Source organism: Ananas comosus, unplaced genomic scaffold (genome assembly GCF_001540865.1).
Source record: "Ananas comosus cultivar F153 unplaced genomic scaffold, ASM154086v1, whole genome shotgun sequence".
Classification (NCBI taxonomy): Eukaryota; Viridiplantae; Streptophyta; class Magnoliopsida; order Poales; family Bromeliaceae; genus Ananas; species Ananas comosus.
Window position 1 is genome coordinate 1143 of NW_017891090.1, and position 24341 is coordinate 25483.

General features: G+C 35.4%; 2 protein-coding genes across 2 annotated transcripts; both read left to right on the plus strand.

Moving 5' to 3' along the window:
- The first annotated feature begins 3481 nt into the window (after positions 1-3481).
- Positions 3482-8341, plus strand: LOC109704627. The gene is made up of 5 exons (XM_020225387.1): positions 3482-4065; positions 4785-4939; positions 5274-5330; positions 5640-5709; positions 5931-8341. Exons 1-5 carry the CDS (start codon positions 4002-4004, stop codon positions 7823-7825), a joined length of 2241 nt encoding a protein of 746 aa, XP_020080976.1. The 5' UTR covers positions 3482-4001; the 3' UTR covers positions 7826-8341.
- A 13551-nt stretch (positions 8342-21892) lies between these two features.
- LOC109704626 (probable UDP-arabinose 4-epimerase 3) lies at positions 21893-24242 on the plus strand. Its single transcript, XM_020225386.1, has 5 exons — positions 21893-22368; positions 22717-22841; positions 23433-23546; positions 23907-24014; positions 24114-24242. Exons 1-5 carry the CDS (start codon positions 22362-22364, stop codon positions 24225-24227), a joined length of 468 nt encoding a protein of 155 aa, XP_020080975.1. The 5' UTR covers positions 21893-22361; the 3' UTR covers positions 24228-24242.
- Positions 24243-24341: the final 99 nt, after the last annotated feature.

The following is a 24341-nucleotide window of genomic DNA, read 5'->3' on the forward strand; positions in this document are numbered from 1 at the left end:
ATCGAGATTGTAGAGGGACTATGTACACATTTTGTGCTTTTAAAAGGACATGGAAGTGAATCTTGTGGAGCCAAATAAGATATCCTATTCAGACCAAACCGGCCTAGCTAATTGGATAGCAATTTGAGTCAAAATCATAGCCTCATTTTTAGGGCTTATTCAATTTAAAATAGCGTTACTCTCTACCCTTGGCCACAAAAAAGTGTCACAATATTGTTTTCAGTCTCCTAAGGGGAGGCCATGATAGAATTTATGTATTAAAAAAAATAAAGGATAAAAAGATGCTCACCTTGATCCGAGTATGTGGAGTTGTTTTCGATTATATGATCCTAACTTGGTGTAACACCACGTTAAATTGCGCTAAATAATTAAGTATATATTCATGCATACAAGGTTTCACGAATATTATTGTCACATCTATAGTTTGAAAATGTGATCAGGAGTCGCTATTTTGAGAGCTTAGACTTTGTATCATTAGGTCGTTTTGGAATAGATTGAACAAAAGCGATGGAGTTTATGTTGAAATTTTATAAAAAACTAAGATTGTACCTTTTATCATGATTTCGATTTCTGTACCCGAATTATTGACGGTGATTCTTTCTTGTAGTTCGTCCTCGTTTGCGATCTGCAAAGTAGCAAAACGTTTCGAGTCTAATTCTCTTATCCTCGGAGATGGAGCCGTCACAGACAATTGGATTAGGGTTAGACCGGGACTCCCGTATGTTACATATTTATATATAACCTAATCATAAGATCTATCGTATCTTTATAGATCGACTTAAATAGATTGACTGTATCTATATGGATCGCCTTAAATATATATCACGTGGGCCACATCCAACAGTTTACCAATATCTTTTAAAAGATTCGTCGAAAAGAAGTATAATTTCGACTTGCTTATTATCTGAAAATAAAAGCTTGTTTTCGGCCTCGATGTTGTTTTTATTTTTCGATTAAAGTAACTATTCTCATTTTTGTTACATGCCTACACTGATACACTCTTCAAATAAAGACATTGTGTTTCCTTTTTCTTGAATTATTGTTATATATTTTAATTAGAAATGACTCTCCACAATTTGAGTTTCTTTTTTTGTTTTTTAAAAAATGGTGTTCTTGAGAAAGCATATATTGAAAAAAGAGCATATATTGAAAAAAGAGGATCTCCAAACTTAGTCATTATATATTGATTGAATTTGACAATATCTGATAAATATAGTTTGCCCATAATAAAATGAATCAGTTAGTTCAAAATCTAGTTGTTTTATATTTTCTGCTAGGCTCATTTGAAAATGTTGTTGTTTGATTTGCTCTTATACCAATTGTTGGAACTAGTATTTGTGCTGATACCAATTATATAACTTAAGATGTAAAATCGAATAAAATAATATGGAGTAGAGATATTGGAGGAGGAAGAAAATAACTAAACTAATACTTTATTAATAAAAGGCAAAATTACATTCTGATACCAATTGTTAGAAGCGTAATTTTCTCTAATACCACTTGTTGTTGTTTGATTTGCTCTAATACCATTTGTTGGAACGAAAGAAGTATAAAACTAAATCTTTATTAAATATTCTTAGACTAAATTTCTATGGTGGATAATTTTTCACACATTTATAGCCGTCTATATACAGGCATAAATCAAAATTCTAATAACAATAATTAAACAAGATTTAAACTTATCTCTTATGTCTAACCAACAAAATATTAAGAGATAAACTTGACAGAAATAAATCTAAATTAATAAAAAATATTGGGTTACTTATCAACAGAAAAAGAAAAAAGAAAAAAGAATGAAGCGAAAAGCATATTACCTTTTTCTTTCTAAAAAAAAAATGAATCAATTAATATCATTAATTTCCAAAAATGAAAGAAAAAACCTAACTATATAATTGCACTAATAATAGGCAATTTTACTCTAATTTGTGTGGCTTTGAACTTTCTCTAATTCCTCATTTCTCTTCCCTTCTAGTGGGGCTCTATGCAACTAAATATAAATTAATTGCATCAACCCCACCTGATCCCTTGTGTTTTCACAATAAAAGGAGACATCAAATGTGGGGTTTCTCCACTTTCTTGTTTTTTTTTTTCACTTTTTTTGTTTTTTCTTTTTAAACTTTTTTTTTTTTCTTTTAATGGTCCCCTCCTCATTATTAACACTATTTAAATTTAAAAGTATTGCAGGGATATGTAACCCTTTGTTAGAGAACCAACCATTTTGTTTATTTCCTTAACTCCTTTCTTTCTTTATCTTTTCTCTCATTCAATGATTGTTTGCCAAATCTTAACAACATATGGTTTAGTTTCTTAGCAATGAAGATAATGACCAACTCCACCAACTATTAATTCTAGAGTATTAAATTATTTTAACACATCGTTTAAGGCATAAATGTTTAAAATTAAGTAGGTGAATCTCTCTCTCTCTCTCTCTCTCTCTCACACTCACACACACACACACACACATTTAAAAGCTTAAAGGATTTATCAAAACTCAAACACAAGGCTTTTTATGGTAATATATACTATATTAACAAAAATGTAAAAATTTATGAATGATTTTGCGTGAATTATTGTTTGTTGTTCATTAGCGAAAATAGTTATCGCTTTTGTTCGAAGACTCTGCATCAATACTTTTGTATGAATTTTTAGTATACCATCAAAGTATTGATAAAGAGTTCGCTACATAATAAGGCTTACTTTAATTAGATCTTATTGAAAAATATTAGGTAGAAACTAATTAAGCTCTTTTATTATTATTATTATTATCAATCCATTAACTTGCCAACTCCCATTATGATGAGATCATAAGTAAAACAAGATCCTGGACAAAAGAATATACTTTGGTTTCAGTTTTCAACCTCCATTATTAAAGTTCACCAATTTATTGTACTTGATGGTCAGCTTCTAGAAACATCTATGTTACTCTACCTATTTTATTACTTAGTACTCTTAACTCCACAGTACTATATCCATTGGATTCTTCTATAGTTTTTTTTTTCAAAAAAATCTCATTAGAACTTTTTGTAAATTAATTTTCTATTTGAATAAAATTATTTGATAATTTTAAATAAATATCTTAATATTATTAGTTATTGTAGGAATAAATGCTTACAATCACAATTAACATAGCCAATATGATTAACGCAGTCAATCAAAAATCGGTTAATAATTTTAGAAATTAATACCAATAATGATGTTTTATATCGTCATATAAAAAATTTTCTCTTTTTGAGCATCACTCCAGATATCTTAGAATATTATGTTTATAGATTGTTGTTGTATTGATATAGATAATGTACGTTTTTTTTATTATTTTATGCATTTTGCTTTTTTTTTTTTTTTTGTTTTCTTGGAGAAACAATGTATTCACTTATCACCAGAACACCTAACTCACTGAAAAAGAAAAAGAAAAAATCCTATATTTTTCCTTGTTCTATTCCGGTGGTGTTGCATGGACCTACAACTATATATTATGCAGGGGAGAAACAAAACTACTGAAATAAGAGAGAGGAGAGAGAGAGAGAGAAAAAAGTCTACACAACTAAAATCATCTTCCTCCCTCCCCCTCCCCTTCTCTCTCTCTCTCTCTCCTCTCTCTCTCTCTCTCTCTGTTGTTTGTGTTTGTGTTTGTGTTTGTGTTTTGTTTGTGTATGTATGTTTGTGATTTGAGTGTATACCAATCCCATATTTTTCTTCTGGGATCCTTTTATTTTACACCATAAAACTAAAAAAAATTTAGAAAAAAAGGGAAAAAATCGCATAAAAATCCGACCTTTCTCGCTCTTTTTGCTACTCTCTGATCTTAAAATTCAGGAAAAGGAAAAAAAAATCGAATAAAAATCCGACCTTTCTCACTTTTTTTGCTACTCTCCGATCTCAAAATTCAGAAAAAAATTGAATAAAAAATCGACCTCTCTGATCTTTTTCCTATAACACCCTAACCCTAGATCGAAGATCAGGGCCTTTCTCTCCTGGGTTTCGAGTTCGAGGGTTCTAAAAGCATGGCGCGGCTCGAAGAATCCGTCCCTAGTTATGGATTTGCGAATTTGAGTAAAAGCTTCTCAGGTTGGGTTTCATTTCGATTTGTTTTAGAGCTAATTTTGGTGTATTAGTTCTCTAGATCTACTATTGCGGCTAAATTTGATAAACAGTTTGGTTTTCTTTTTTGATTAATTTGGAATTGTACTGGTTGGATTGGATCCGTAAGAAGGTTTAAATTTTTGTTTTTACTGTGATTTTTTTCTCCTGTTTCCCCAAAAAGCTTGCTTTTTTATTGTTCTGTGTTTGTGTTTTCAACAGTATAGATAATTAATAAATATTCATGTATCCCCTCAACTACAGGTGATTCTGAAGCGAATCCCTTACTATTTTTTATGTTTTTTTTTTTTTTTAAATTTACACCTCTTCAACTTTTGGTTCTTTTGATTTATTAAATTAGAGATTCTGTCGAAAGTAGCGATTATTATTCAGTTAAATTTAACTATATTGAGCATTTTTCAGCTAATGGAACTGTAGATTCGTGTAATATCTAACATTAATTTTAGCAAATCCCAATTTATTTTAGGAAAAGTAACTCAAAAGCAAAATAATTAGCAACTGCGGAGGTATCAGCTAAGAAAAATAGTTGAGTGGTACGTTTCAAAAAAATCCTCTGTGTGATTGTATTCTATAATGAGCTTTTAATTAATCTTATCAGTATAATGCAAAGTGTTAGTGTTCCTGGCCTTGGAATTTTAGTTTTGGCATCTGATCTTATCTAATGGATTTCTTGTTCTCCTTTACAGATGCCGCTCAATTCGATGCTTCGCAGTATGAGTTTTTCGGCAAGGATGTCGCGGAGGAAGTTGAGCTGGGCGGATTGGACGATGCTGCCGATGGCCGGGATGGTGCTCTTGGTGATGAAGAGGATCAATTTTCTTATCTTGGGGATAGAGCAGAGGTTAATCTCTTGGCCTGCTGATCTGCGCACAAATTTAAGAGCTCTGGCACTAGAGATCTAAATTTAAGATCATTTTGGAACGATCTCTGCTTTAGAGAGTATAAACTAATGAGATGTTGTTCGTCGAAGAGAAGTGGTGGTACAAGGCACCATTGTAACACCTTTGAGTTAAAGGATTGATTTTTTTGAATAATTGTTTCCTATTTCTGCACCCTCTCCCCCGAAGCCCCCGTCGCTCGCGTGCTTGCTTTCTTTCTTTGATTGAACATTCATGAATTTGTTACCTAAGAGCTGACCGGTCGATTAACTTTTTTTGCTTTGGCTAAATTTTCAGGACGAAGTTTTAGGCTCTTTGTCTGATGTTGACGACCTCGTAAGCACGTTCTCAAAGGTCAGTTTTTCTGAATATTTTGTGTCATATGTTAATGCAAATGTACGCTTTATAGTTTTCGAAATTTGTCTTCTTCATGTTTATGGTTCGTACTTCGGCACAACATAGGAAAGCTGTGTTCTTTTTACATTATTCATTAACTTAATAGTATATTATGAGTTTTCAAACTTCATCAACTTGGTTAGAGATGAGACCGAAGCTTGTTTTCCTTAAGCCAGAGCTTGAATTTTCTAAATTTTGGCTTGATAGATCCTTCTATTTAAATTCTCGAGCTTTTCATTAATGGACTAGTTTATTTGTCTCTTTCAGTTGAACAAAATTGTTAGCGAACCAAAGCGCACGGCGGTACTCGGTCACAGAGGATCATTTTCTAGAGAAAGTGAGTAGTACAATTTTGCTCGAGTCTATTATCTTCGCCTTTTTTAACGTTTGGAAAACTACCATGTGGCTCCTTTTCTCGTGGGTAAAATTCTATAGTTAGTAACGCATAACATGCTTTAAGCTTAACATCTGTCTTTATGCATGTTTATTGTTTCATTAATCTGTTTATTAAACTGATTTTCATTCCTTGCTTGATCACAACTTAAATTGTTGGTTTAGGTTCTACTGCTACGGACTGGGCACTGGAGCCGGGCTTTTCCAACTGGCTCGATCAGCAAATATTAGGCGCTGATAACGCCCAGGATGGGAAACGATGGTGGTCTCAGCCACACCCTTCATCTTCTTCAGCTCACTTTCGACAACGCCGGCCTTTGTACAGAACATCTTCTTCCCCTCAACAGCAGCAACTATACGATCCAAATGAGCCCATTCCTGTACCCAAGTCACCTTATAATTTGTATCCTCCGCGTCAAGAGCTACCCCAAACTTCTCCAAATAACTTGCACCACAGAAATATCCGGTCACCTCCGCAGAGATATCCTTCCCTTTCTTCTCAGATCTCTTTGGCGGGAATACCTCGTGGGCCGCACTATGGAGGACACCAACTAGGCTCGGCATACTATACCCCTTTCTTGCCCAATTTGATGCAGCAACAGAACAGTTTAATGCCGCCTCAGTTGTTGCTGGCACGACAGCAAATTCGGTTTAACCAAGTTCAACCGTATTTACCGCACTTGAATTCTCCGCCAGAGACGATGAATAGGTTCTCTCCGATGCATGGCATGGCCGAAATGAGTGATCCACGAGCCAAATCAAGACAAGTTGGTAATGGGCGGCCTCGATTTCAGTCTAAATACATGTCGGCTGAAGAGATTGAAAGCATTTCGAGGATTCAACAAGCTGCTACTCACAGCAGTGACCCGTACATTGACGATTACTACCACCAAGCTTGTTTAGCCAAGAAAGCCTCAAATTCGGAAACGGCACATTATTTTTGCCCAAATATTACTAAAAGTAATTCTTCTCAATCTCGGGGTAAGGACGATCCCCAACCGTATCTTCATATAGATGGTCTTGGTCGGCTTCCCTTCTCTTCGATTAAAAGGCCTCGCCCTCTTCTTGAAGTCGATCCCTTCTCTTTATCTGTTGAAAATAAATGTTCTATGAAGCCTCTCGAGCAAGAGGCAATGCTAGTAGCGAGGATCATTATTGAAAACGGCTTTGCCCTTCTCCTCGACATAGACGATATCAATCGATTGCTGCAATTCACCCAGCCGCAAGATGGTGGTTCCCAACTGAGAAAAAGAAAACAGCTCCTGCTAGAAGCCCTGGCTGCGTCGCTACATTTAGTTGACCCGTTCGCCGCTGGTAAAGCAATGAATTCTGTGGGACTAACCCCAAACGACGACCTTTTGTTCCTTCGATTGGTTTCTCTCCCTAAAGGTCGGAAGCTTCTTTCTCAATACCTTTGCCTTCTGACACCGGGCAGCGACATTGCTCGCATAGTTTGTATGGCTATTTTCCGCCATTTAAGGTTTTTATTCGGCAGTTTACCCTCCGATTCTGGTGCGGCCGAAACCACGAGAAATCTCGCGAGTGCTGCGTCTACTTGTATTCGTGGTATGGATCTTAAATCCCTAAGCGCTTGCCTAGCAGCCGTCGTGTGCTCCTCCGAACAGCCGCCCCTCAGGCCGCTCGGAAGTGCTTCCGGTGACGGGGCTTCAGTTGTTATCATATCCACTCTAGAGAGAGCGACCGAACTTTTAACAAATTACCATGCTGCTGCCGATTACAGCGCACAAAACCGGGTTTTGTGGCAGGCGTCATTTGATGCTTTCTTTGGGCTTCTCACAGACTACTGCAAGAGTAAATACGACTCCATTATGCAATCCTTGGCTGTTCAGAATCCCTATGGCGCTGACGTTGGCTCCGAGGTAGCAAAAGCCGTTAGCAGGGAGATCCCTGTCGAGCTTCTGTGGGTGAGCCTTCCTCATACCAACGAGCAGCAGCGTAAGCTGTTACTCGATTTTGCTCGGCGTTCGATGCCTGTCACTGCATATAATGCTCCCGAGGCAGGTAACGGACCGATAACTCCCGAGTCGGTGCATGGTTAGTTCACCCTAGGTGGTACGGTGATTGCGAACGAAAGGACAAAAAAAAAAAAAAGGGTAGCAGAATAAGGTTCTTTGAGTGAGTATCTATAGTAAAGTGTGTTAATTACTTGAATTTGAAGTTTCTTTGGTATTTTTTATATGTTATAAGCTAGTAGTATTGTTGGGAGTTTCTGGGGAGCTTAATTTTGGTGCTCTGAAGCGAAAACTCCGGCAATGCGTAGGATAATGACTGTACAGGTCCTGTCACTTGAAGACGATATTTGGCTGTTCTTCAAGGCTCCTGTCGGGTCGTCACAACTCGCAAAGAAGGTAGTTTTTTGGTGCCTTTTGTTTTGCTTGGTGATACAAGTTTGTTTTATTTTTCGCAGTTCTTCGTTCTTTTGAACTTTCGAAAGTCCTGTAATAATAAATTTAAACCTGGGTTTGTATTCTGCTTGTGTGACTTTTGTGAAGATTTGTCTCCGCCTTTCTTTGGCGAGAAATAAAGTTTATGAAATGTGAGCTTATTTTATGTCATGGATCAATTTTGTCACTGCATGATATTTCCTTGGTTAATTTGGTTGGTTTTTCTCGAAATCTAACACATGAACTGGTTCATGGTTTTGTGATCTCTCTATATGAGTAATGTCTCTCTTAATTTCTTCGGTCATTATTTGTTTTTCATAGAGCTTGATGATGATGATGTTTGAAATCTAGGTAAATACATATTAAATAAGAATTAAAATCTTTGTAAATATTTGTTCTCAGGGATTAACTAAAGAAATTGGAAGCTTACACACTTCATTAATGTCCGATTGAGAAACTTATACAAATAAAGGAGAACTTCTCACACTTATTGTGGAGGAGGTTACTCCTATATTGTGGAGGAGGTTACAACCATACACTCTCAAGAATACAAATTTATAAATTCGAAAACTATCAAGTTGTGATTGGTGCAGTTGGATCGTTTGGTGTGGTTCGGTTGTCCTCTTGATTCCGAATTGATTTTGATTTAGTAAGTTGGTTGAACTGGCTCAATGTGGTTTGATTTGATGCTTCAATACTCCCTCGCAAACTGGGCATTGGTGATAACCAGAGACCGAGTTTGGTTCTAAGACCAACAAAGCTGTCCCGAGTCAATGGTTTGGTAAAAATATCAGCAAGTTGTAAAGAGGATGGAACGTAACGAGTGATAATAGAACCGAGGGCAACCTTTTCCCGCACAAAGTGATAGTCGATCTCAATATGCTTGGTTCGAGCATGAAAGACTGGATTAGTTGTGAGATGCAAAGCAGATATGTTGTCGGAAAAAAGTAGGGAAGGCCGAGGTTGAGAAATGCCAATATCACGTAAAATATGCGAGATCCACGTGAGTTCAGCAGCTGTTGAGGCGAGGGCCCGGTATTCGGCCTCGGCCGTGGATCGAGACACAGTAGGCTGCTTCTTTGCGCACCAAGAAATACAATTAGAACCAAGAAAAGAACAATAACCTGTAGTAGATCGACGCGTAAGTTTGCATCCTGCCCAGTCCGCATCAGCAAAGGCGAATAAGTCCAGCGAGCTACGAGCTAGGATGCGAAGCCCTAGATGTAGACTTCCCCGTAAATATCGGAGTATCCGCTTTACTAATTGGTAATTGGCATTAGTAGGAGCATGCATATGCTGACAGGCGACATTGACCGCGAGTGAGAGATCCGGGCGAGTAATGGTGAGATATTGAAGAGCACCGACAACGCTTCGATAGTGCGAGGGGTCACTATATAGTTTGTCTCCTTCCTTAAGTGGAGGTGGTTTAGAGGTCATAGGGGTGGCAATGGGCTTGCATTGCTCCATAGAAGCCCGAGTTAAGATATCAGAAGCGTATTTTCGTTGTGAGAGAAATAAACCATTTGAAGAGCGGTGTACTTCAATCCCCAAGAAGAAATGTAGAGGACCCAAATCTTTCATAGGAAAAACCTGACCAAGAGCAAAAATAAGTCGATCTAAAAGTTGGTGCGAGTCACCTGTGAGAACAATATCATCCACATAGAGAAGTAGAATAATAGTATGATTGTCATGACGATAGATAAATAGTGATGGATCGAAGATACTACAAACGAACCCATAACCAATCAGAAAGTCACTGAATTTGTCGAACCATGCCCGAGGAGCTTGCTTGAGCCCATACAGTGCGCGCCGAAGTAAACACACATGATCGGGATAAGTCGGGTCACGAAAACCAGGTGGTTGCTCCATATAAACCGGTACTACGAGGTCGCCATGTAAGAAAGTGTTTTTAACGTCCAATTGACGAATCGGCCAATGTCGAACAGTAGCTATAGTGAGTACGATACGAATAGTACCCGGCTTTACGACCGGACTGAATGTCTCAAGGAAGTCGACCCCCTTCTCCTGATGGAAGCCCTTGGCCACAAGGCGGGCTTTAAGTCGATCTAGTGACCCATCCGCATGGAGTTTTGTCTTGAAGACCCATTTACATCCGATGACATTCATCGAGGGACACCGTGGAACAAGCTGCCATGTTCTATTTGTTGCAAGAGCGTCCAATTCCTCACGCATCGCTGCTGTCCACCCAGAGTGCTTAAGAGCCGATTGGACAGTGTGCGGTTCGAGAGGAATTGATGATAGGGCAAGATTAGCATACCGTGGGTTAGGCTTGAAAATTCCGATCTTGGAGCGGGTCACCATAGGATGCATAGAGGGAGTGGCCACTTCTGTCGCAGGTGGTGCGGCATCAACTGGAGGCATAGACGAAGAGCTGGGAGGATCAGTAGGTTGCAAGTTTGTTGAAGTAGTAGTTGCAGCCTCATCAGAGAATAATCGAGCAACTTCTCTTGAGTCAGTTGAATCAAATAGAGAAGTTCGGCTAGATTGAGTAGAGTCAGTAGAGCCGAGAGTGGAGCCCCAATGCAAGAGATCCCCGATAGAAGTAGCAGCGATCTGAGAGGAAGTAGCAAATGGAAAGTAATGTTCATCAAAAATAACATGTCGAGAAATATAGATACGACCGGTAGATCGATGAAGACAGCGATAACCCTTGTGTTTCTCACTGTAGCCTAAAAAGACACAAGGCAATGATCGTTTGTCGAATTTATTCACCATATAACTGCGAAGATATGGAAAGCAACAAGATCCAAAAGTACGAAGATGTGAATAGTCGGGATCCTTTTTGAAAAGAACTGAATATGGACTTTTCTTGCCTAGTGCTGCAGACGGAAGCCGATTGATCAAATAATTAATAGTGGTGAATGCTTCCACCCAGTAGCAGCTGGGCATTGAGGCCTCAAATAGTGCAGCGAGTCCAAGTTCCACAATGTGGCGATGCTTCCTTTCTGCAACACCATTCTGTTCTGGTGTGCTCGGACATGAAAGTTGGTGTTGGATGCCGCAATTGCGAAGATGAGAAAGAAAGGCATTACTAATGAATTCACCCCCGCCATCCGATTGAAAAATTTTAATTTTTCTTTCAAATTGATTTTCAACCAATTTTTGAAAGGTGAGAAAAATATCCAAAAAATCTGATTTGCGCTTCAATGGATATAACCAACAGTAACGAGAAAAATCATCAATAAATACTACGTAATATCGAAACTGTTGCATTGAAGATACCGGCGCTGGTCCCCAAATATCACAATGTAATTTATTCAAAGGAAAAGAACATCGAGAATTAGATATATAGAATGGTAATTTTGAACTTTTGCTGATCTGACAGCTTGTACACAAAGTGCCAGAAGACTTAGCTACTGAAATTAAATTATTACTCCGCAAATGCTGCAAGATTTGGCTATTCGGATGGCCCAATCGACGATGCCAAGTGAGTTCATCGGTCGCCTTATTTCGCTGAGAGAAGAAGGCTGCAAGCTGCGGATCTTTATTGGTGTACAACCCTTGATGATTATTTCCTGTCATTAATACTTGGTGTGTCTTGGAATCCTTAATAGAAAAACCAGATGCATCAAATTTAAAATAACAGGGATGATCTGTTGTCAATTTGGAAACAGAGAGAAGATTTTTCTTCATTTGCGGGACAACCAGGACATTAGAAAGCGAAAAGCGATGAATACCATTACCAAAAGAGCCCGTACCCACATGAGTAATCGGTAGGGAAGTTCCATCTCCTACTATCACACTATCAGATCCAGAATAAGGAACCAAGTTAGTAAGGTTACCTGGCTTATCTGTGATATGAGCATTGGCACCAGTGTCGGGATGCCATTCATCATCATGCACATCAGTGATATGGAGAGAAGCTAGACCACGGGGAATGTCGTCACTTTGATAGCTGTTATCGAATCGAAACCAGCATCGCAGAGCATCATGGCCTCGCTTTTTACAAATTTGACAAGTGAGAGGATTGTTGCCAGTAGAGGAAGTCAAGGCTGCACGATCAGCCCCAGGCGGCGGGGTAGATTGATAGCCCTCTGATCTGCCACCTTGGGTCGTCTGAGGAAAACCCCGGCCTCGAGAGTTGAAGTTATGGCCTCTACCTCGGCCTCTGTGCCGGTTGCTTCCGCGTCCCCGTTGTGACACAAAAGCCATAGACACATCAGGAGCTGGGCTTGAGTGTCGCTTGATTCGTAATTCATAGCTTTGGAGTTGGGGAACCACCTCTGTATATAGCGGAATAGGAGGTCGGAACATAGTCGTCTTGAATGGCTCATAGCTGTCATCGAGCCCTTCTAATAACCTGAAAACTTTGGTAGAATCCGAAACAGGTTTGCCAATAGCATGCAGTTGATCACAAATTGATTTAAAATTACGAAGGTAAGTAGGTAAAGGATTATTTCCTTTCCTGATGTGTTGCAGCTGTGCGAGTAGGTCGAATTCACGGGCGATCGAGCTCTGCTTGAAGTGGTTGGTTAATGCTGTCCACACTTCAGCTGCAGTTTGAAGACCGACGGCATGGCCGAGAACCTCTTCGGAGAGAGTGCCCACGATCCATGATTTCACAAGGCGATCGGTCCGTACCCAAGATGTGTAGTCTGGGTTGTTGACGGTGGCTCCACTTTCTGAAGTCGACATCTTAGGTGGTGCGATAGTCTCCCCCATGAGGAAACCAAGTAAGTCCTGACTTTCGATCAGTGACACTACTTGTGTTTCCCAGAGCAGATAGTTGTTGTCATTGAGCTTCAATGTGACGAAATTTGCCACATTAATGGTGGAGGGAAAGGGAAATTTCGGGTTAGCTAAGGATGCCATTTTTTTTTTTTTTTTAAGATCTTTGGTGCCTTAGCGTGGCTCTGATACCATAAAGAAATTGGAAGCTTACACACTTCATTAATGTCCGATTGAGAAACTTATACAAATAAAGGAGAACTTCTCACACTTATTGTGGAGGAGGTTACTCCTATATTGTGGAGGAGGTTACAACCATACACTCTCAAGAATACAAATTTATAAATTCGAAAACTATCAAGTTGTGATTGGTGCAGTTGGATCGTTTGGTGTGGTTCGGTTGTCCTCTTGATTCCGAATTGATTTTGATTTAGTAAGTTGGTTGAACTGGCTCAATGTGGTTTGATTTGATGCTTCAATATTAACCCCTGAGAAATTCTAGACGCAAATTTTAACCTAAATTTGAATGTGCAGAAATTTTCTACACACAAAATGATTCTATCACTCATCGGTGGTAGAATCGTCTCGAGTGTAGAAAATCAAATTGACTACAAGATTGTAGAAAAAAGTGTATCCCCTGAGATCATGTTTGAGGGCCTGTTTGGTTTACAGAATTTAAATTTTTTTTTTGCTGGAAATTAATTTCTTGGGACATCTAGTTTTATGATATAATTATTGGATTATGAAAACTTTTTTGTTTGGCGCATACCTTAGAATATACAGGAATATATTATTTCTGCTTTTGGTTCAACAAGAAACTTATCCAACTATGTTTATAAAATTCATGCAATACTCTTTCCTATAGAGACAAATTATATATCATTTTACACTAAATCACTTATGTAAAATCGTAACTATTTGTGTATTAAATACTCCTAAATTTAAGGGACTCATAACATTATTTACCTTATATTACTCGATTTAAATTTCGGAAGAGATATAAAATTTGCAAAGAGATATATTAGTCCTTTTAAATCAAATTTTTTATAAAAAAAAAAATTACAAACACAGGAGGTGGGTTTTTGAATCCCACGTTTTAAAAATTATAAAATTTTGCAAAAATTTTTAATTCCTCCCGCATCAAGTTTTTTTGACAAAACAAGCCCTTAATGTTTTTTTTTTTTTTTTTTTTTTTTTTTTTTTTTTTTTGTGAGAGATAGATAGTACACTACCCGCTTCGTTTATTTATTTAAAAATAAACTGAACTGGAAATGTGAATCAACTAGGATTCGAACTTGGAACCTCTGAGTACCAACCACCAAGCCCTTAATGTTGTTAACATTGATTTGCTTCAACCAGGTCTACTGTGACACCCGAACTTCCCAGGAGGAGTTTAGCCCTATTATATTTTATATATAGAACTATCTGGGGTTTCACAATCTCTCCCCTGTTCTCGTCAGACTCAGATTCACAAGTATCAGGCGATGTGAGACTTGTCTAGCTAGTCTTGTCATTCCGACCCTAACTCAGCTGAGACTCATATCATATTTCCGGCTGGTAATTGGCTCTGATACTAACTATGACATCCCAACTTTTCAGGGGTCATCTATTTTACAACTACTCTCGTCCTAACATACTTAACTTTTTTAATTTTTTGGGCTTAGTCACCACTCAAATTGCTTAAGTCGGATTAAGAGTTTATTCCTGTTATATTTTATATATAGAACTATCCGGGGTCTCACATGGTGCAAACTTGCATGAGCCATCATGTATACAACCAAATTCCCACCCACTGCCACAATAAGGAAAAGAAGAAGTCGTACCAAATACATTCCCCCTCTGCTAAGAAAATAAAGCCGAGAGGTGGAAAATCTCTTTCGTTTTATCCGTGCTTATTCGTTAAACATTTGCTAAAAATTTTAATCTGTCATATCCATCGCGAATGAAGTAATAAGTAACAGTTAAAATTCAGAACAAATATTAATCCACCTCGAAATCGTCCCAATCAACCGAAAAAAGGGTTGGTAGGTGAAGGTGCACAAGCACAACCAAGTTCGAGCATCTATGTTTGGCATGATCCACGTGTGTATTTACCGAATTTAGGTATCTTGGTATTTTGCACTTCTTAAAAGAATCTTAATTGAATCCTACTCAACCCATTTCTCACAATTTTCCTTTTAATTATTACCCAACTGGGTTTGTTTCAAAAGATTTTGTAGTGGGAGAAACTACAATAATAAATGGCATTTCAAGTGGCTTATAAATGCTACCAAAACCATGCTCATATATGCATTTTCTTTTCTTTTTTTTTTTGTACTCCTACATGTGTTGTATTGCAAGTGGCTTGGTCCATGATGACTTGGTACGCAAAGACTAGGGAATTTCTGCGACTTCTATATATAGGTTAGAAATAGACTTAGCTGAAAATGTGAATCAATTAAGATTCAAACTTAGGTTTCGGGTACCAACCGTCAAACTTTTTTGCCACTTGCGTTATGAACGGTCAGTGATTTGGGAAAATGCTAGCTCTAATGCTTGGTCAATGAGTGGACTTTTCCTTGATGCATCCAAAAACCTAACTTATATGTTTAATTATTCCAAAGTTGTGGACCCTTTTTGAGAATTAATTGCAAAAATGTTAGGCAAATATGTAGCCCAATCAAGGTGAGGCATTTGTGGAAATTTAGATTCTCCAATTCTTTACTTTACTCTTGTGTGGCGTGGTCACATCATCCAATGGCAAATAGTACAAATTCATGGGTATTTCATAAACTTGTAAAATATAATATCACCAGCAAAGTCAATTTTGAATTGTACCTAAGAACATTTTTATTTAATTTAAAATGTATGTATATATGAAAGCTTGATAGTGAGGAGTAATAAATTGGCATTAATAAGACAGTTTGAGAGGAATATTATAAAAACAAATTTTCGAAAAGGGTTGATTTGTAAAAACAAAAAAAATTATTTTTCTGCGCATGTTAAGTAATTACAAATGTCTATTTAGATATAACACGGTTATCTAATGATAATTTTATATAATTTAACATTTTAAATATAAGCTTTTTTTTTTTGAAAGATAGATAGCACGCTACCCGCTTCGCTTATTTTATTTAAAAATAAATAAATTTAACTGAAAATATGAATCAACTAGAATTCGAACTTGGATCTCAGATACGAACCACAAAATTTTTTGCCACTTGCTTTAGGGACGGTCGGTCATATATGAGCAATTTTGTTCTTGTACCGATTGATTAAATAAACAGATATATCAATAAAACATAAATGCATCCAAATAAACCTTTTTTCTTTTTTCTTTTTTCTATTTTTCTATGAGGCTCTTATTCTTTGCGTGCTTCAAAATTGATCAAAGTAAGTAACCTAATGGGTATTTTAATTAATTACCAATTAAATATATTTTACTAAATATATTTTCACACTAGACCAACAACTTAATTTATTTCTTTTATTATTTTAAATAATAGCCAACTAGCTAGGGACGTGTATAAGTGTACTCCATCGACCAAGTTATATTTTTATATATATTTCATTATTCCTACAACTAAGTTCGTGTAATTAATGGAGAATATTTATGGTGATTGCAATGACCAAAAATGATAAATTTTATAAATAGCTAGAATAACTAGGCGGGGACTACTATTTATGAGTATAGACCTCCTTATACTTATAAATTTTTAATCGTTGATTGATGAGATGTGCGGTCAGGATGATGATGGTCCCCACTTAGAATGATAATGGTCCTCTAGGGTTGAGTGGGTAGTTGGTTAAATAGTACGATCTAACGATTAGAAATGATTAATGGAATAAATCTAATGGTCGAAAATTTATGAGTATAAGGAGTTAATACTTATAAAAGTATAGTAGCCGGACTCGAATAACTATATATAGGGAGCTTGAATTAAATAAATTCGGTGGCTCACATGGTCTTTAATTGTTTTTAAATGCTCCTCATCGTTACAATATTAAAATTTATAACTTTATGTGGGTCTTTACCTACAAATTAATTAATGCTTGAAAAATTGTGCTTCTTTTAAATAGAAACCAAGATATACTTTTTTTTTAAATCAGCTATTTAGTAAAGGGCAATAAAGGCGTCATAAACATTTGGTAAAAGCGTATGTAGTTTGCTGGATCGATTATTCAATTTTTCAAAATTTTAATTTTATTTTTAAAATTTTTTAACACTTGTCGCTTATCGTTACAGGTTTAATTATTATAATAATAATTTATACAGTTCTTACAATTATAAATTTATTTATATAAGTAATTAATTTAAAATTTAAAATCAAAGTGTCATTAACTGGCTCAAATCAAATAAATTAAACGGTTAGATAGTAAAATTAAAAATTAGATAGTCGATTCCCAATAATTCAGAGTTAAGATAAATTCTACATATTTTTACCTCTTACATATTTAATTAAAGAATTCAAAGAATTATGAAAGGAGGTAAACTCTTGAAACCGGTTTAATATAAGAAATTAATTAAATTAATCACACTACAAATTTACTCTACATTTAAATCTCTATCTGAATTTACGAACATCTTAAAATTATTAGAACATTATAAGAAACTAAAATTAAACTTCTAACTAAAATTAAACCGACTCATTTGAATTGATAAGTGTGGTATTCAATGTTCTTCGATTCATAACACAACACTATGAAAAAGAAAAATTCTTTATAAGCACAAATTTTTACGGAATCACTAATTTGTTTCGAAAACAAAATACTACCTAACTTTAATCATGCTACAGTATATATATATAATTATAAATAAAAGTAAAAAAGAGAAAAAAAAAAAAACTAATAAGTAATGATGGATAGAGACATACGCATATGAATTAATTAATTGATGCTTATTGCGTACTTTGTTGAGCCACATGCAAATAGGAGTTACGCTAATAAAATTGAACGGATCCAAATTAAATGCATGTCCAATTAATCCCCGTGCAAACGTTGCTTTCACCTCTTCTGAGAAGAGTAAACGATACTCAATTTATTGAATAAAGGACAAAAATACATAAATATAACTTGATTAATTGTTTCTAAATATTGATTAACCACTACATTTAACTTTCATTTAATTCTATAATTTTAAATTGTTCATGATACATCTCGTTACCACGTTTAGGCCTAAATTAGTTCGCCAATATTGACTTTAGAGATGAAAAGGATGTGGAAACTTGCTTTTCATACTCTTTTTTTTTTTCTTTTTTTTTTTTTCAGTTACCAAGTTTTTTTCTAGGCTTCTTTTTCTCTCTTGCATCAAAAGAAATAATTCACGAAAATATTGAACAATTGAGACGTAATATAAGCAAAAAATGGATGAAAAGGAAGCGACGAGACGAAAAAATTTTATTTCAATTTACAATAAAAATTATTTTTTATCAAAATAATTATTAATCTAGGGTAGTTCCAAAGTTAATTATAAGAGATAAAAGGATAGAAATATATAATAAAAATTATGTGCTTTAAATTTTTTTCACGTACCCTCTTATTTGATTGTGTAATTTTTTAATAAAATAAATAAAAAAGTGGAATAGTGAGTAGTGACAGTTCAAAAGTCGTCGAGTTTCTGCGTGACAAATAATGATGAAATTTTTATTTTTTTTTTGTCTAAACTTCAGGTTAATTAAAAGTCTTTTTCAATTTGAAAATCACTTATAAGCAACAAAAATAGGTCATTAGTCATAAATTTAGCACATTTAGGACTTAGAAACTTGTATTTAATTAGGCTAAAAGTTTTAGCTGGAAGCATAAATATCTTGTACGAATTTAATTAGGCTAAAAGTTTTAGAAACTTGTATTTAATTAGGGCGTGTTTGGTTTACTTCTTTTACACTCTGAAATCGGAATCGGAATGGGTGAATTCGTTTGTGGGTGTTTGGTACGCGGGAGTTCCATTCCGATTCCGATTCCCGAGTGGAATGGGAATTCTCCAATCACCTCTTTTTCAATCCGGCCTAGGAGGCCGGATTGAAAGTTGAATCCGGACGGAATGGATATTTATTCGGATTAAATTTATTTTTAAAATTTTTTTAATTAAAATATGAGTTAAAATTTAAAAATTAAATATATAATTTTAAATTTTAATTTAAACCTAAATTAAAAATTAAAATTTAATCAAGTATTTCGAATCTAACTTATGAATTTGAATTTAAATTAAATTTTAATTTATATAAAGTTTTATTCAAATTTTATTTCAAACTTAAATTAAATTTATGGATTCAAATTAAAATTTAAATTGTAATTTTAAGTTTGAATCTGAATAAATTAAAATTTAGTTTCATATTTTGAATTATCCACTCAACTTCAAAGTTTATTTTTTTAAAAAAAAAATAGGTTTAAAATTTTGATATTATTTCAAAATTTTGATGTAAATTTTTAATATTTAATTTTTAATTTGAATTTAAATTAATATATTATAAAGATAATGTTAGTATATTAATTTGATTACGTTTTTTATATCCATCTGAACCAAACACTGATACTGGGAATGATTTATTCCGATTCTGATTCAGGCGATGAACCAAACAGAATTAGGTAATGAGTCATTCCGATTCCGATTCCAGCTTATTTTGATTCCGATTCCGATTCCAATTCCGACTTCGAACCAAACAGGACCTAAAATTTAATGCAAACAGAAGATTTTTGCAATATATATATACATATATATTTAATCGTATTACTATATACAATTATTGTGCTTTTCTTCTTAACAATATGCATTTATTTTCCTTGTTTTACTCTCATATTTTTTTAACTTCTACTTAGGTAACTAGAATTTATGGAGCAATTAATAATTTTATGTTAAATACCAGTGACATAAGAAAATAGAAAAAAAAAAAAATTGTAACTACCGATGGGACGAAATTTAAAGCAATATAATAATATGCCGTGGCATTGAAGGACACAAAGGTGTGCATAATTTCATGCAACCCCTTATAAATTCCGAGATATACAACAAAAAGTATTCTTTCATGTATTTGGCATGATATCATTGGTCCACCAATCTCTGTATCCATTTGCCCAAAATAATACGTAAGCTAATTAAAAAAAAAAAAGTTCTATGGTTTCTAATTCCCACGCAAAAATTAAATAATAATAATAATGTAAATATATGTACTAAAATCCGGAAATGGACACCCCAATTAACTTTTTAATTTTTTATTAGCATTATTCTAGTTAGTTAGTTTAGAAGTTTTGGTATATTTAATATCTCTATTAATTATTTTAATTTTATTCACTAAAAAGTGAATAAAAATATTATCTAAATTACTAATAAATTGGAGCTAAATTAACGAGTAATAATTAAAAAGTAAAGTTGAGGAGGTTGTTTCGAAAAATGCTATAGTTGAGGGGGTCGGCGCACATTTTGAATTTTATGACATAAATAATAAAAAAACCAAATTTATATTTTTTTTTGCAAAATAATAATAAAAAAATTTAAAGGGGAGTTGCTGATTCTAAGGGGGAACTCTCTCTCATACAAAGAAGATGCGAAGAGGGGGAGAGAGAGAGAGGAGTCAGATCTTGGAAATTTCTCTACTCCTCTCGTCCTCTCCTCTCTCCAAAAGCCCACGACTTGGTCTAAAGCAACGCCCTTTTATCTCTCTCTCTGTATCAATCCTCTTCTCTCGCTCTCTCTCTCTCTCTCTCTCTCTTCTGTTTCCAGGTACGGGGCTCTACTTTTTCATATGACTCCGATTCAAAAAAGCTCGTTTTTTGGCTCTTTGATCCGTTTTGTGATGTGGGTTCTCTCTATTTCGCGCTTTTTCGATCTCGGTTCGTCTCGATCACGCGTCTTTTGGGCTCTGTTTGGGCGTTTCCTTTTCGTTTTTGCTTGTTAATCGCGTTCCTTGTGTTGAGTGCGTGAATTGGGAGCTGTTTTATATATTGGGGTGTGATTGGGCTCGAAAGGTCGAATTTTTATTGGGGCTTTTGGGGATTATAATTCTATATCACTTTGAGCTGTTTGATTATTTGGTGACGTGTATACACTTTTGTTCTTCGAATTTGGCCATGTTTAATTTTTCGCTTTCTTTTAATATGTGAGATTCGGATTACTCGTGTTCAATGAGTTGTTCTCCTACTATTGTTCCCTTATATCGTTGACTTTGTCGTTTTCGTTCAGTTCCAAGCTATAAAGTTGGAATTTTTCCTGCAAAACAAAGCTCAAAAGTTGGAATTTTACGCCCTTTTTCGTTCATCAAATGTTCGCTTCCTCTCCTTTTCTTTGTGTCCTCAATCAATCAACTTTAAAACTTTTTCTGCTTTAGTTTTCAATGGTTTTGACTAGGAGCCATTACAATTTTGTAATTTTCCTTCTATTTCAAAAATTTTAGGGCTTATTTCCTCTTTTTTGCTCCTGTGTGGGAAGTATATGCTGTTCTTTGTATCTTCGTATATGCGACAATTAAACGCACTTTATACCAATGCTGTTATGCTTATATCATTGGTTTTTAGGGGGGTGTTTCATCTCATTTCCTTAAGTTGAAATTTCGATCCTTGGTTCTAACAATTCATAAGTTGTTCTAATAATGGCTTATTTTGCTATATCTATCTATTACTATTATGAAATCAAAACTTCTTTTGTGATTTTTACCCTTAATAGTAACTCAATTTTGTTTTTATTTGCGTAGATATCTTGTTCCGGTCGGCTCGACGAGTTTATTTCACCGGAGAGGGCTATATTTTCACCCATAAGTTGCGTGGCCAAGGGAGATGTTCTGCTGTTATCGATTCATTGATAAGATAATTTTCACATGCTACATAGTCCAACCTAGGAGCAGACAGTCAGCCGAGGCCGGTCAGATCTTGGCCTTCATCAGCGTTTTTAAATTATTTTTTCTTTCTAATAGTGTTATTGAACTTGATCGACTGGTTCTTTTTTTTTTTTCTTTTTTCTTTTTTTTTTTTGAGATAGGCTAGCAGGCGTCGCTACCCTTCAACTTTAATTCAATTTGTCGTGTATTTAGGTACTAAGATTTCCATTGCGTGCAATAATAAGAATTAGAGCGAAATGAAACGAAGCGTATGAATATGAATTTTTTAAAATAAGTGTGAAATCCATGCTGCTGATCGAATCGAGTTTTGAATTGTTGGTTTCAGATTCGCTAGTGGTCCAGGTTACTGAAGATTCAGTTCTCGTGATTTCGACAGTTTCAGCTGTTTGTGTCTTTTGATTTTAGATATTGCTTGAGAAGTGTCCGATTTCTTTCAGGAGAAGCAAACTAGTACCAAAATTGGGGAATCAAAACATAGTGATGTATTAAAGTTATAGCTCATGCTGCTTAACCAAGAATATAACTGAAAGTGTCTTTTTGTCTATAAAAGAGATCAAAGTATAAAAAAAGAGAGAAAAAATGTCATAAATGATTTGTGGACAAATCATAGCTGACCCTCTATGTTTGTATCGCGTAACGCCGATTAATTTTCAAAATCTAAGGCTTTTTATAGATGTTCTAATCCAAGCTGATGTATGTTAGGTGAGGATTGTTTTTGGAGACTAGTTTTAGATTGGTATCCACTGAAACCAAAATGACTTGGTTTCAGTTTTAGATTTTTGTCCCCCCTCTGAAAATTTAAGCCGTGGAATGAAAATTTGTTCCATGAAGCTACCCCGCTTTCAACTTTTTGATCGATACTTGATTTCTGAGAATTCTATGGTTGAATTTTACTTAGTTCTTTTTCCCTCCATTACTTTTATTCCTAGTTGCTTCTTTTCTTGTGCTCTCGATATTAATCACATCTTCCATACTATAAGACCATTACAAAAATTTATATGATTTTGCATTAGTCAGAATTTTGATTTTAAAATCACTGTTTTATCACAGGAATGGAGTTCTCAGATTCAAGACGCAAGCCTCATTTTCTTGGGAAAGTAATCACCGCCGTTGTTCTTACGGCCTTGTGCATATATATTCTGAAGCAATCCCCTGGTTTTGGTGGCACTAGTGTGGTGAGTTTTAAATTTTTTCTCATCCTTGTCTTCTTTTTCTTCATCATTTTTCTACTCTTGTTAGCTCTTCTTCTTCTTCTTCTTCTTCTTTTTCCTTCTCTTCCTGTTATTATGTGATCAAATTTGCATATAACCTGTTAATATAACCTCACTTAACTTGTCATGGATTTTGTGTTTTATTTAGTTTTGCCTGTGATTTGGCTTAAACTAGTATATATCCATGTTCATTTGTCTAAGAGATTGTACAGCGTCATAGGTTTGCTATTTTTTCACTATTGGGTATAATTCTCTCGAGGGATGTCAAAGCAATTATTTGATTGCCTAACACGAATTTTTGTGCTTGTTTAATGAATGAATTCTTGTATCTAACAATGAATGAAATAATGGGTAAAAAACTCCGCCGAAACTCTTCCCACATGTTTTCTTGCTCTGCTCCATGATCATAATTTAGTTCTGTAATTGTAGGCATCTCGTGTGACTCTTAGGATGGTTCGCTTTTCCTCTTTGATGTCGCAGAGCTGAATTGCTCTTAATGTTTTTTTTAGTCACGGATTTGTTTTCTTGTTTTCTAATTAATTTGGTATCTTACAGTTTTCACGTCATGACCCCGGAGTAACCCATGTCTTAGTAACTGGAGGTGCTGGCTATATTGGTTCGCACGCTGCGCTTCGGCTCTTAAAGGACTCCTATCGAGTTACTATCGTGGTAATTCTCGCTTCTTGTTGTATATATACATACACATTATACTACTCAAACATAATATGTAGTTCCGAAGGGAGAGTTTTAGAATACTTTGGGATGCACTGGCCATTTGCTCACATTGGATCGGCTTTGAGATCCGCGCCTGCCTCTCTCGGATGCGTGCCCTGCAGTGCATCTGAAGATTCCCTGGATCTTGAAGCCGATCCCTTGCACAGCAAAGTGAAGAACTGGGATCTCAGTGCTTCGGTGCTTCCGAAAATATTTAACATCTATTCTTAATATGAAATTTTCTTTCAAAGTTCCTTTTCGCGCGCTGCTGATATTTGCAGTACTAGTCAACTCGCGTGCTGTTTGTTTTCGCAGGATAACCTCTCTAGAGGAAATATGGGTGCCGTGAAAGTCCTCCAGGAGCTATTCCCGGAGCCTGGGAGACTTCAATTTATCTATGCTGATTTGGGCGATGCGAAAGCTGTATCCTGATCATTCGGCCTTCACACTTGCTAGATTTATTTTTTCTTTTCTTTTTTTTTTTTAATTAAAGCATTCAGTTATTTCTTAACAACTATTCAGGTGAACAAAATATTCGCAGAGAATGCATTCGATGCTGTAATGCACTTTGCCGCAGTCGCATATGTTGGCGAGAGTACAATGGAACCTCTTCGGTATGCCATTTATACTATATAAACTCTTCGGTTAAAATTTTATTATATATTTTAAACACGTTTATCCCTTTGATAATCCGTGATGTGCTATTAAAACTGTATATAGTGAGGTATTGACACACTAATAACTATGATT

Excerpts from the sequence above, each read along its gene's own strand:
- LOC109704627 (XM_020225387.1), top strand. The coding sequence starts at position 4,002 with ATGGCGCGGCTCGAAGAATCCGTCCCTAGTTATGGATTTGCGAATTTG. Across the intron at positions 4,940-5,273 it reads ATCTTGGGGATAGAGCAGAG|GACGAAGTTTTAGGCTCTTT; the intron begins GTTAATCTCTTG and ends CTAAATTTTCAG. Across the intron at positions 5,331-5,639 it reads TCGTAAGCACGTTCTCAAAG|TTGAACAAAATTGTTAGCGA; the intron begins GTCAGTTTTTCT and ends TGTCTCTTTCAG.
- LOC109704626 (XM_020225386.1), top strand. Across the intron at positions 22,842-23,432 it reads GTTTTGGTGGCACTAGTGTG|TTTTCACGTCATGACCCCGG; the intron begins GTGAGTTTTAAA and ends GGTATCTTACAG. Across the intron at positions 23,547-23,906 it reads CCTATCGAGTTACTATCGTG|GATAACCTCTCTAGAGGAAA; the intron begins GTAATTCTCGCT and ends TTGTTTTCGCAG.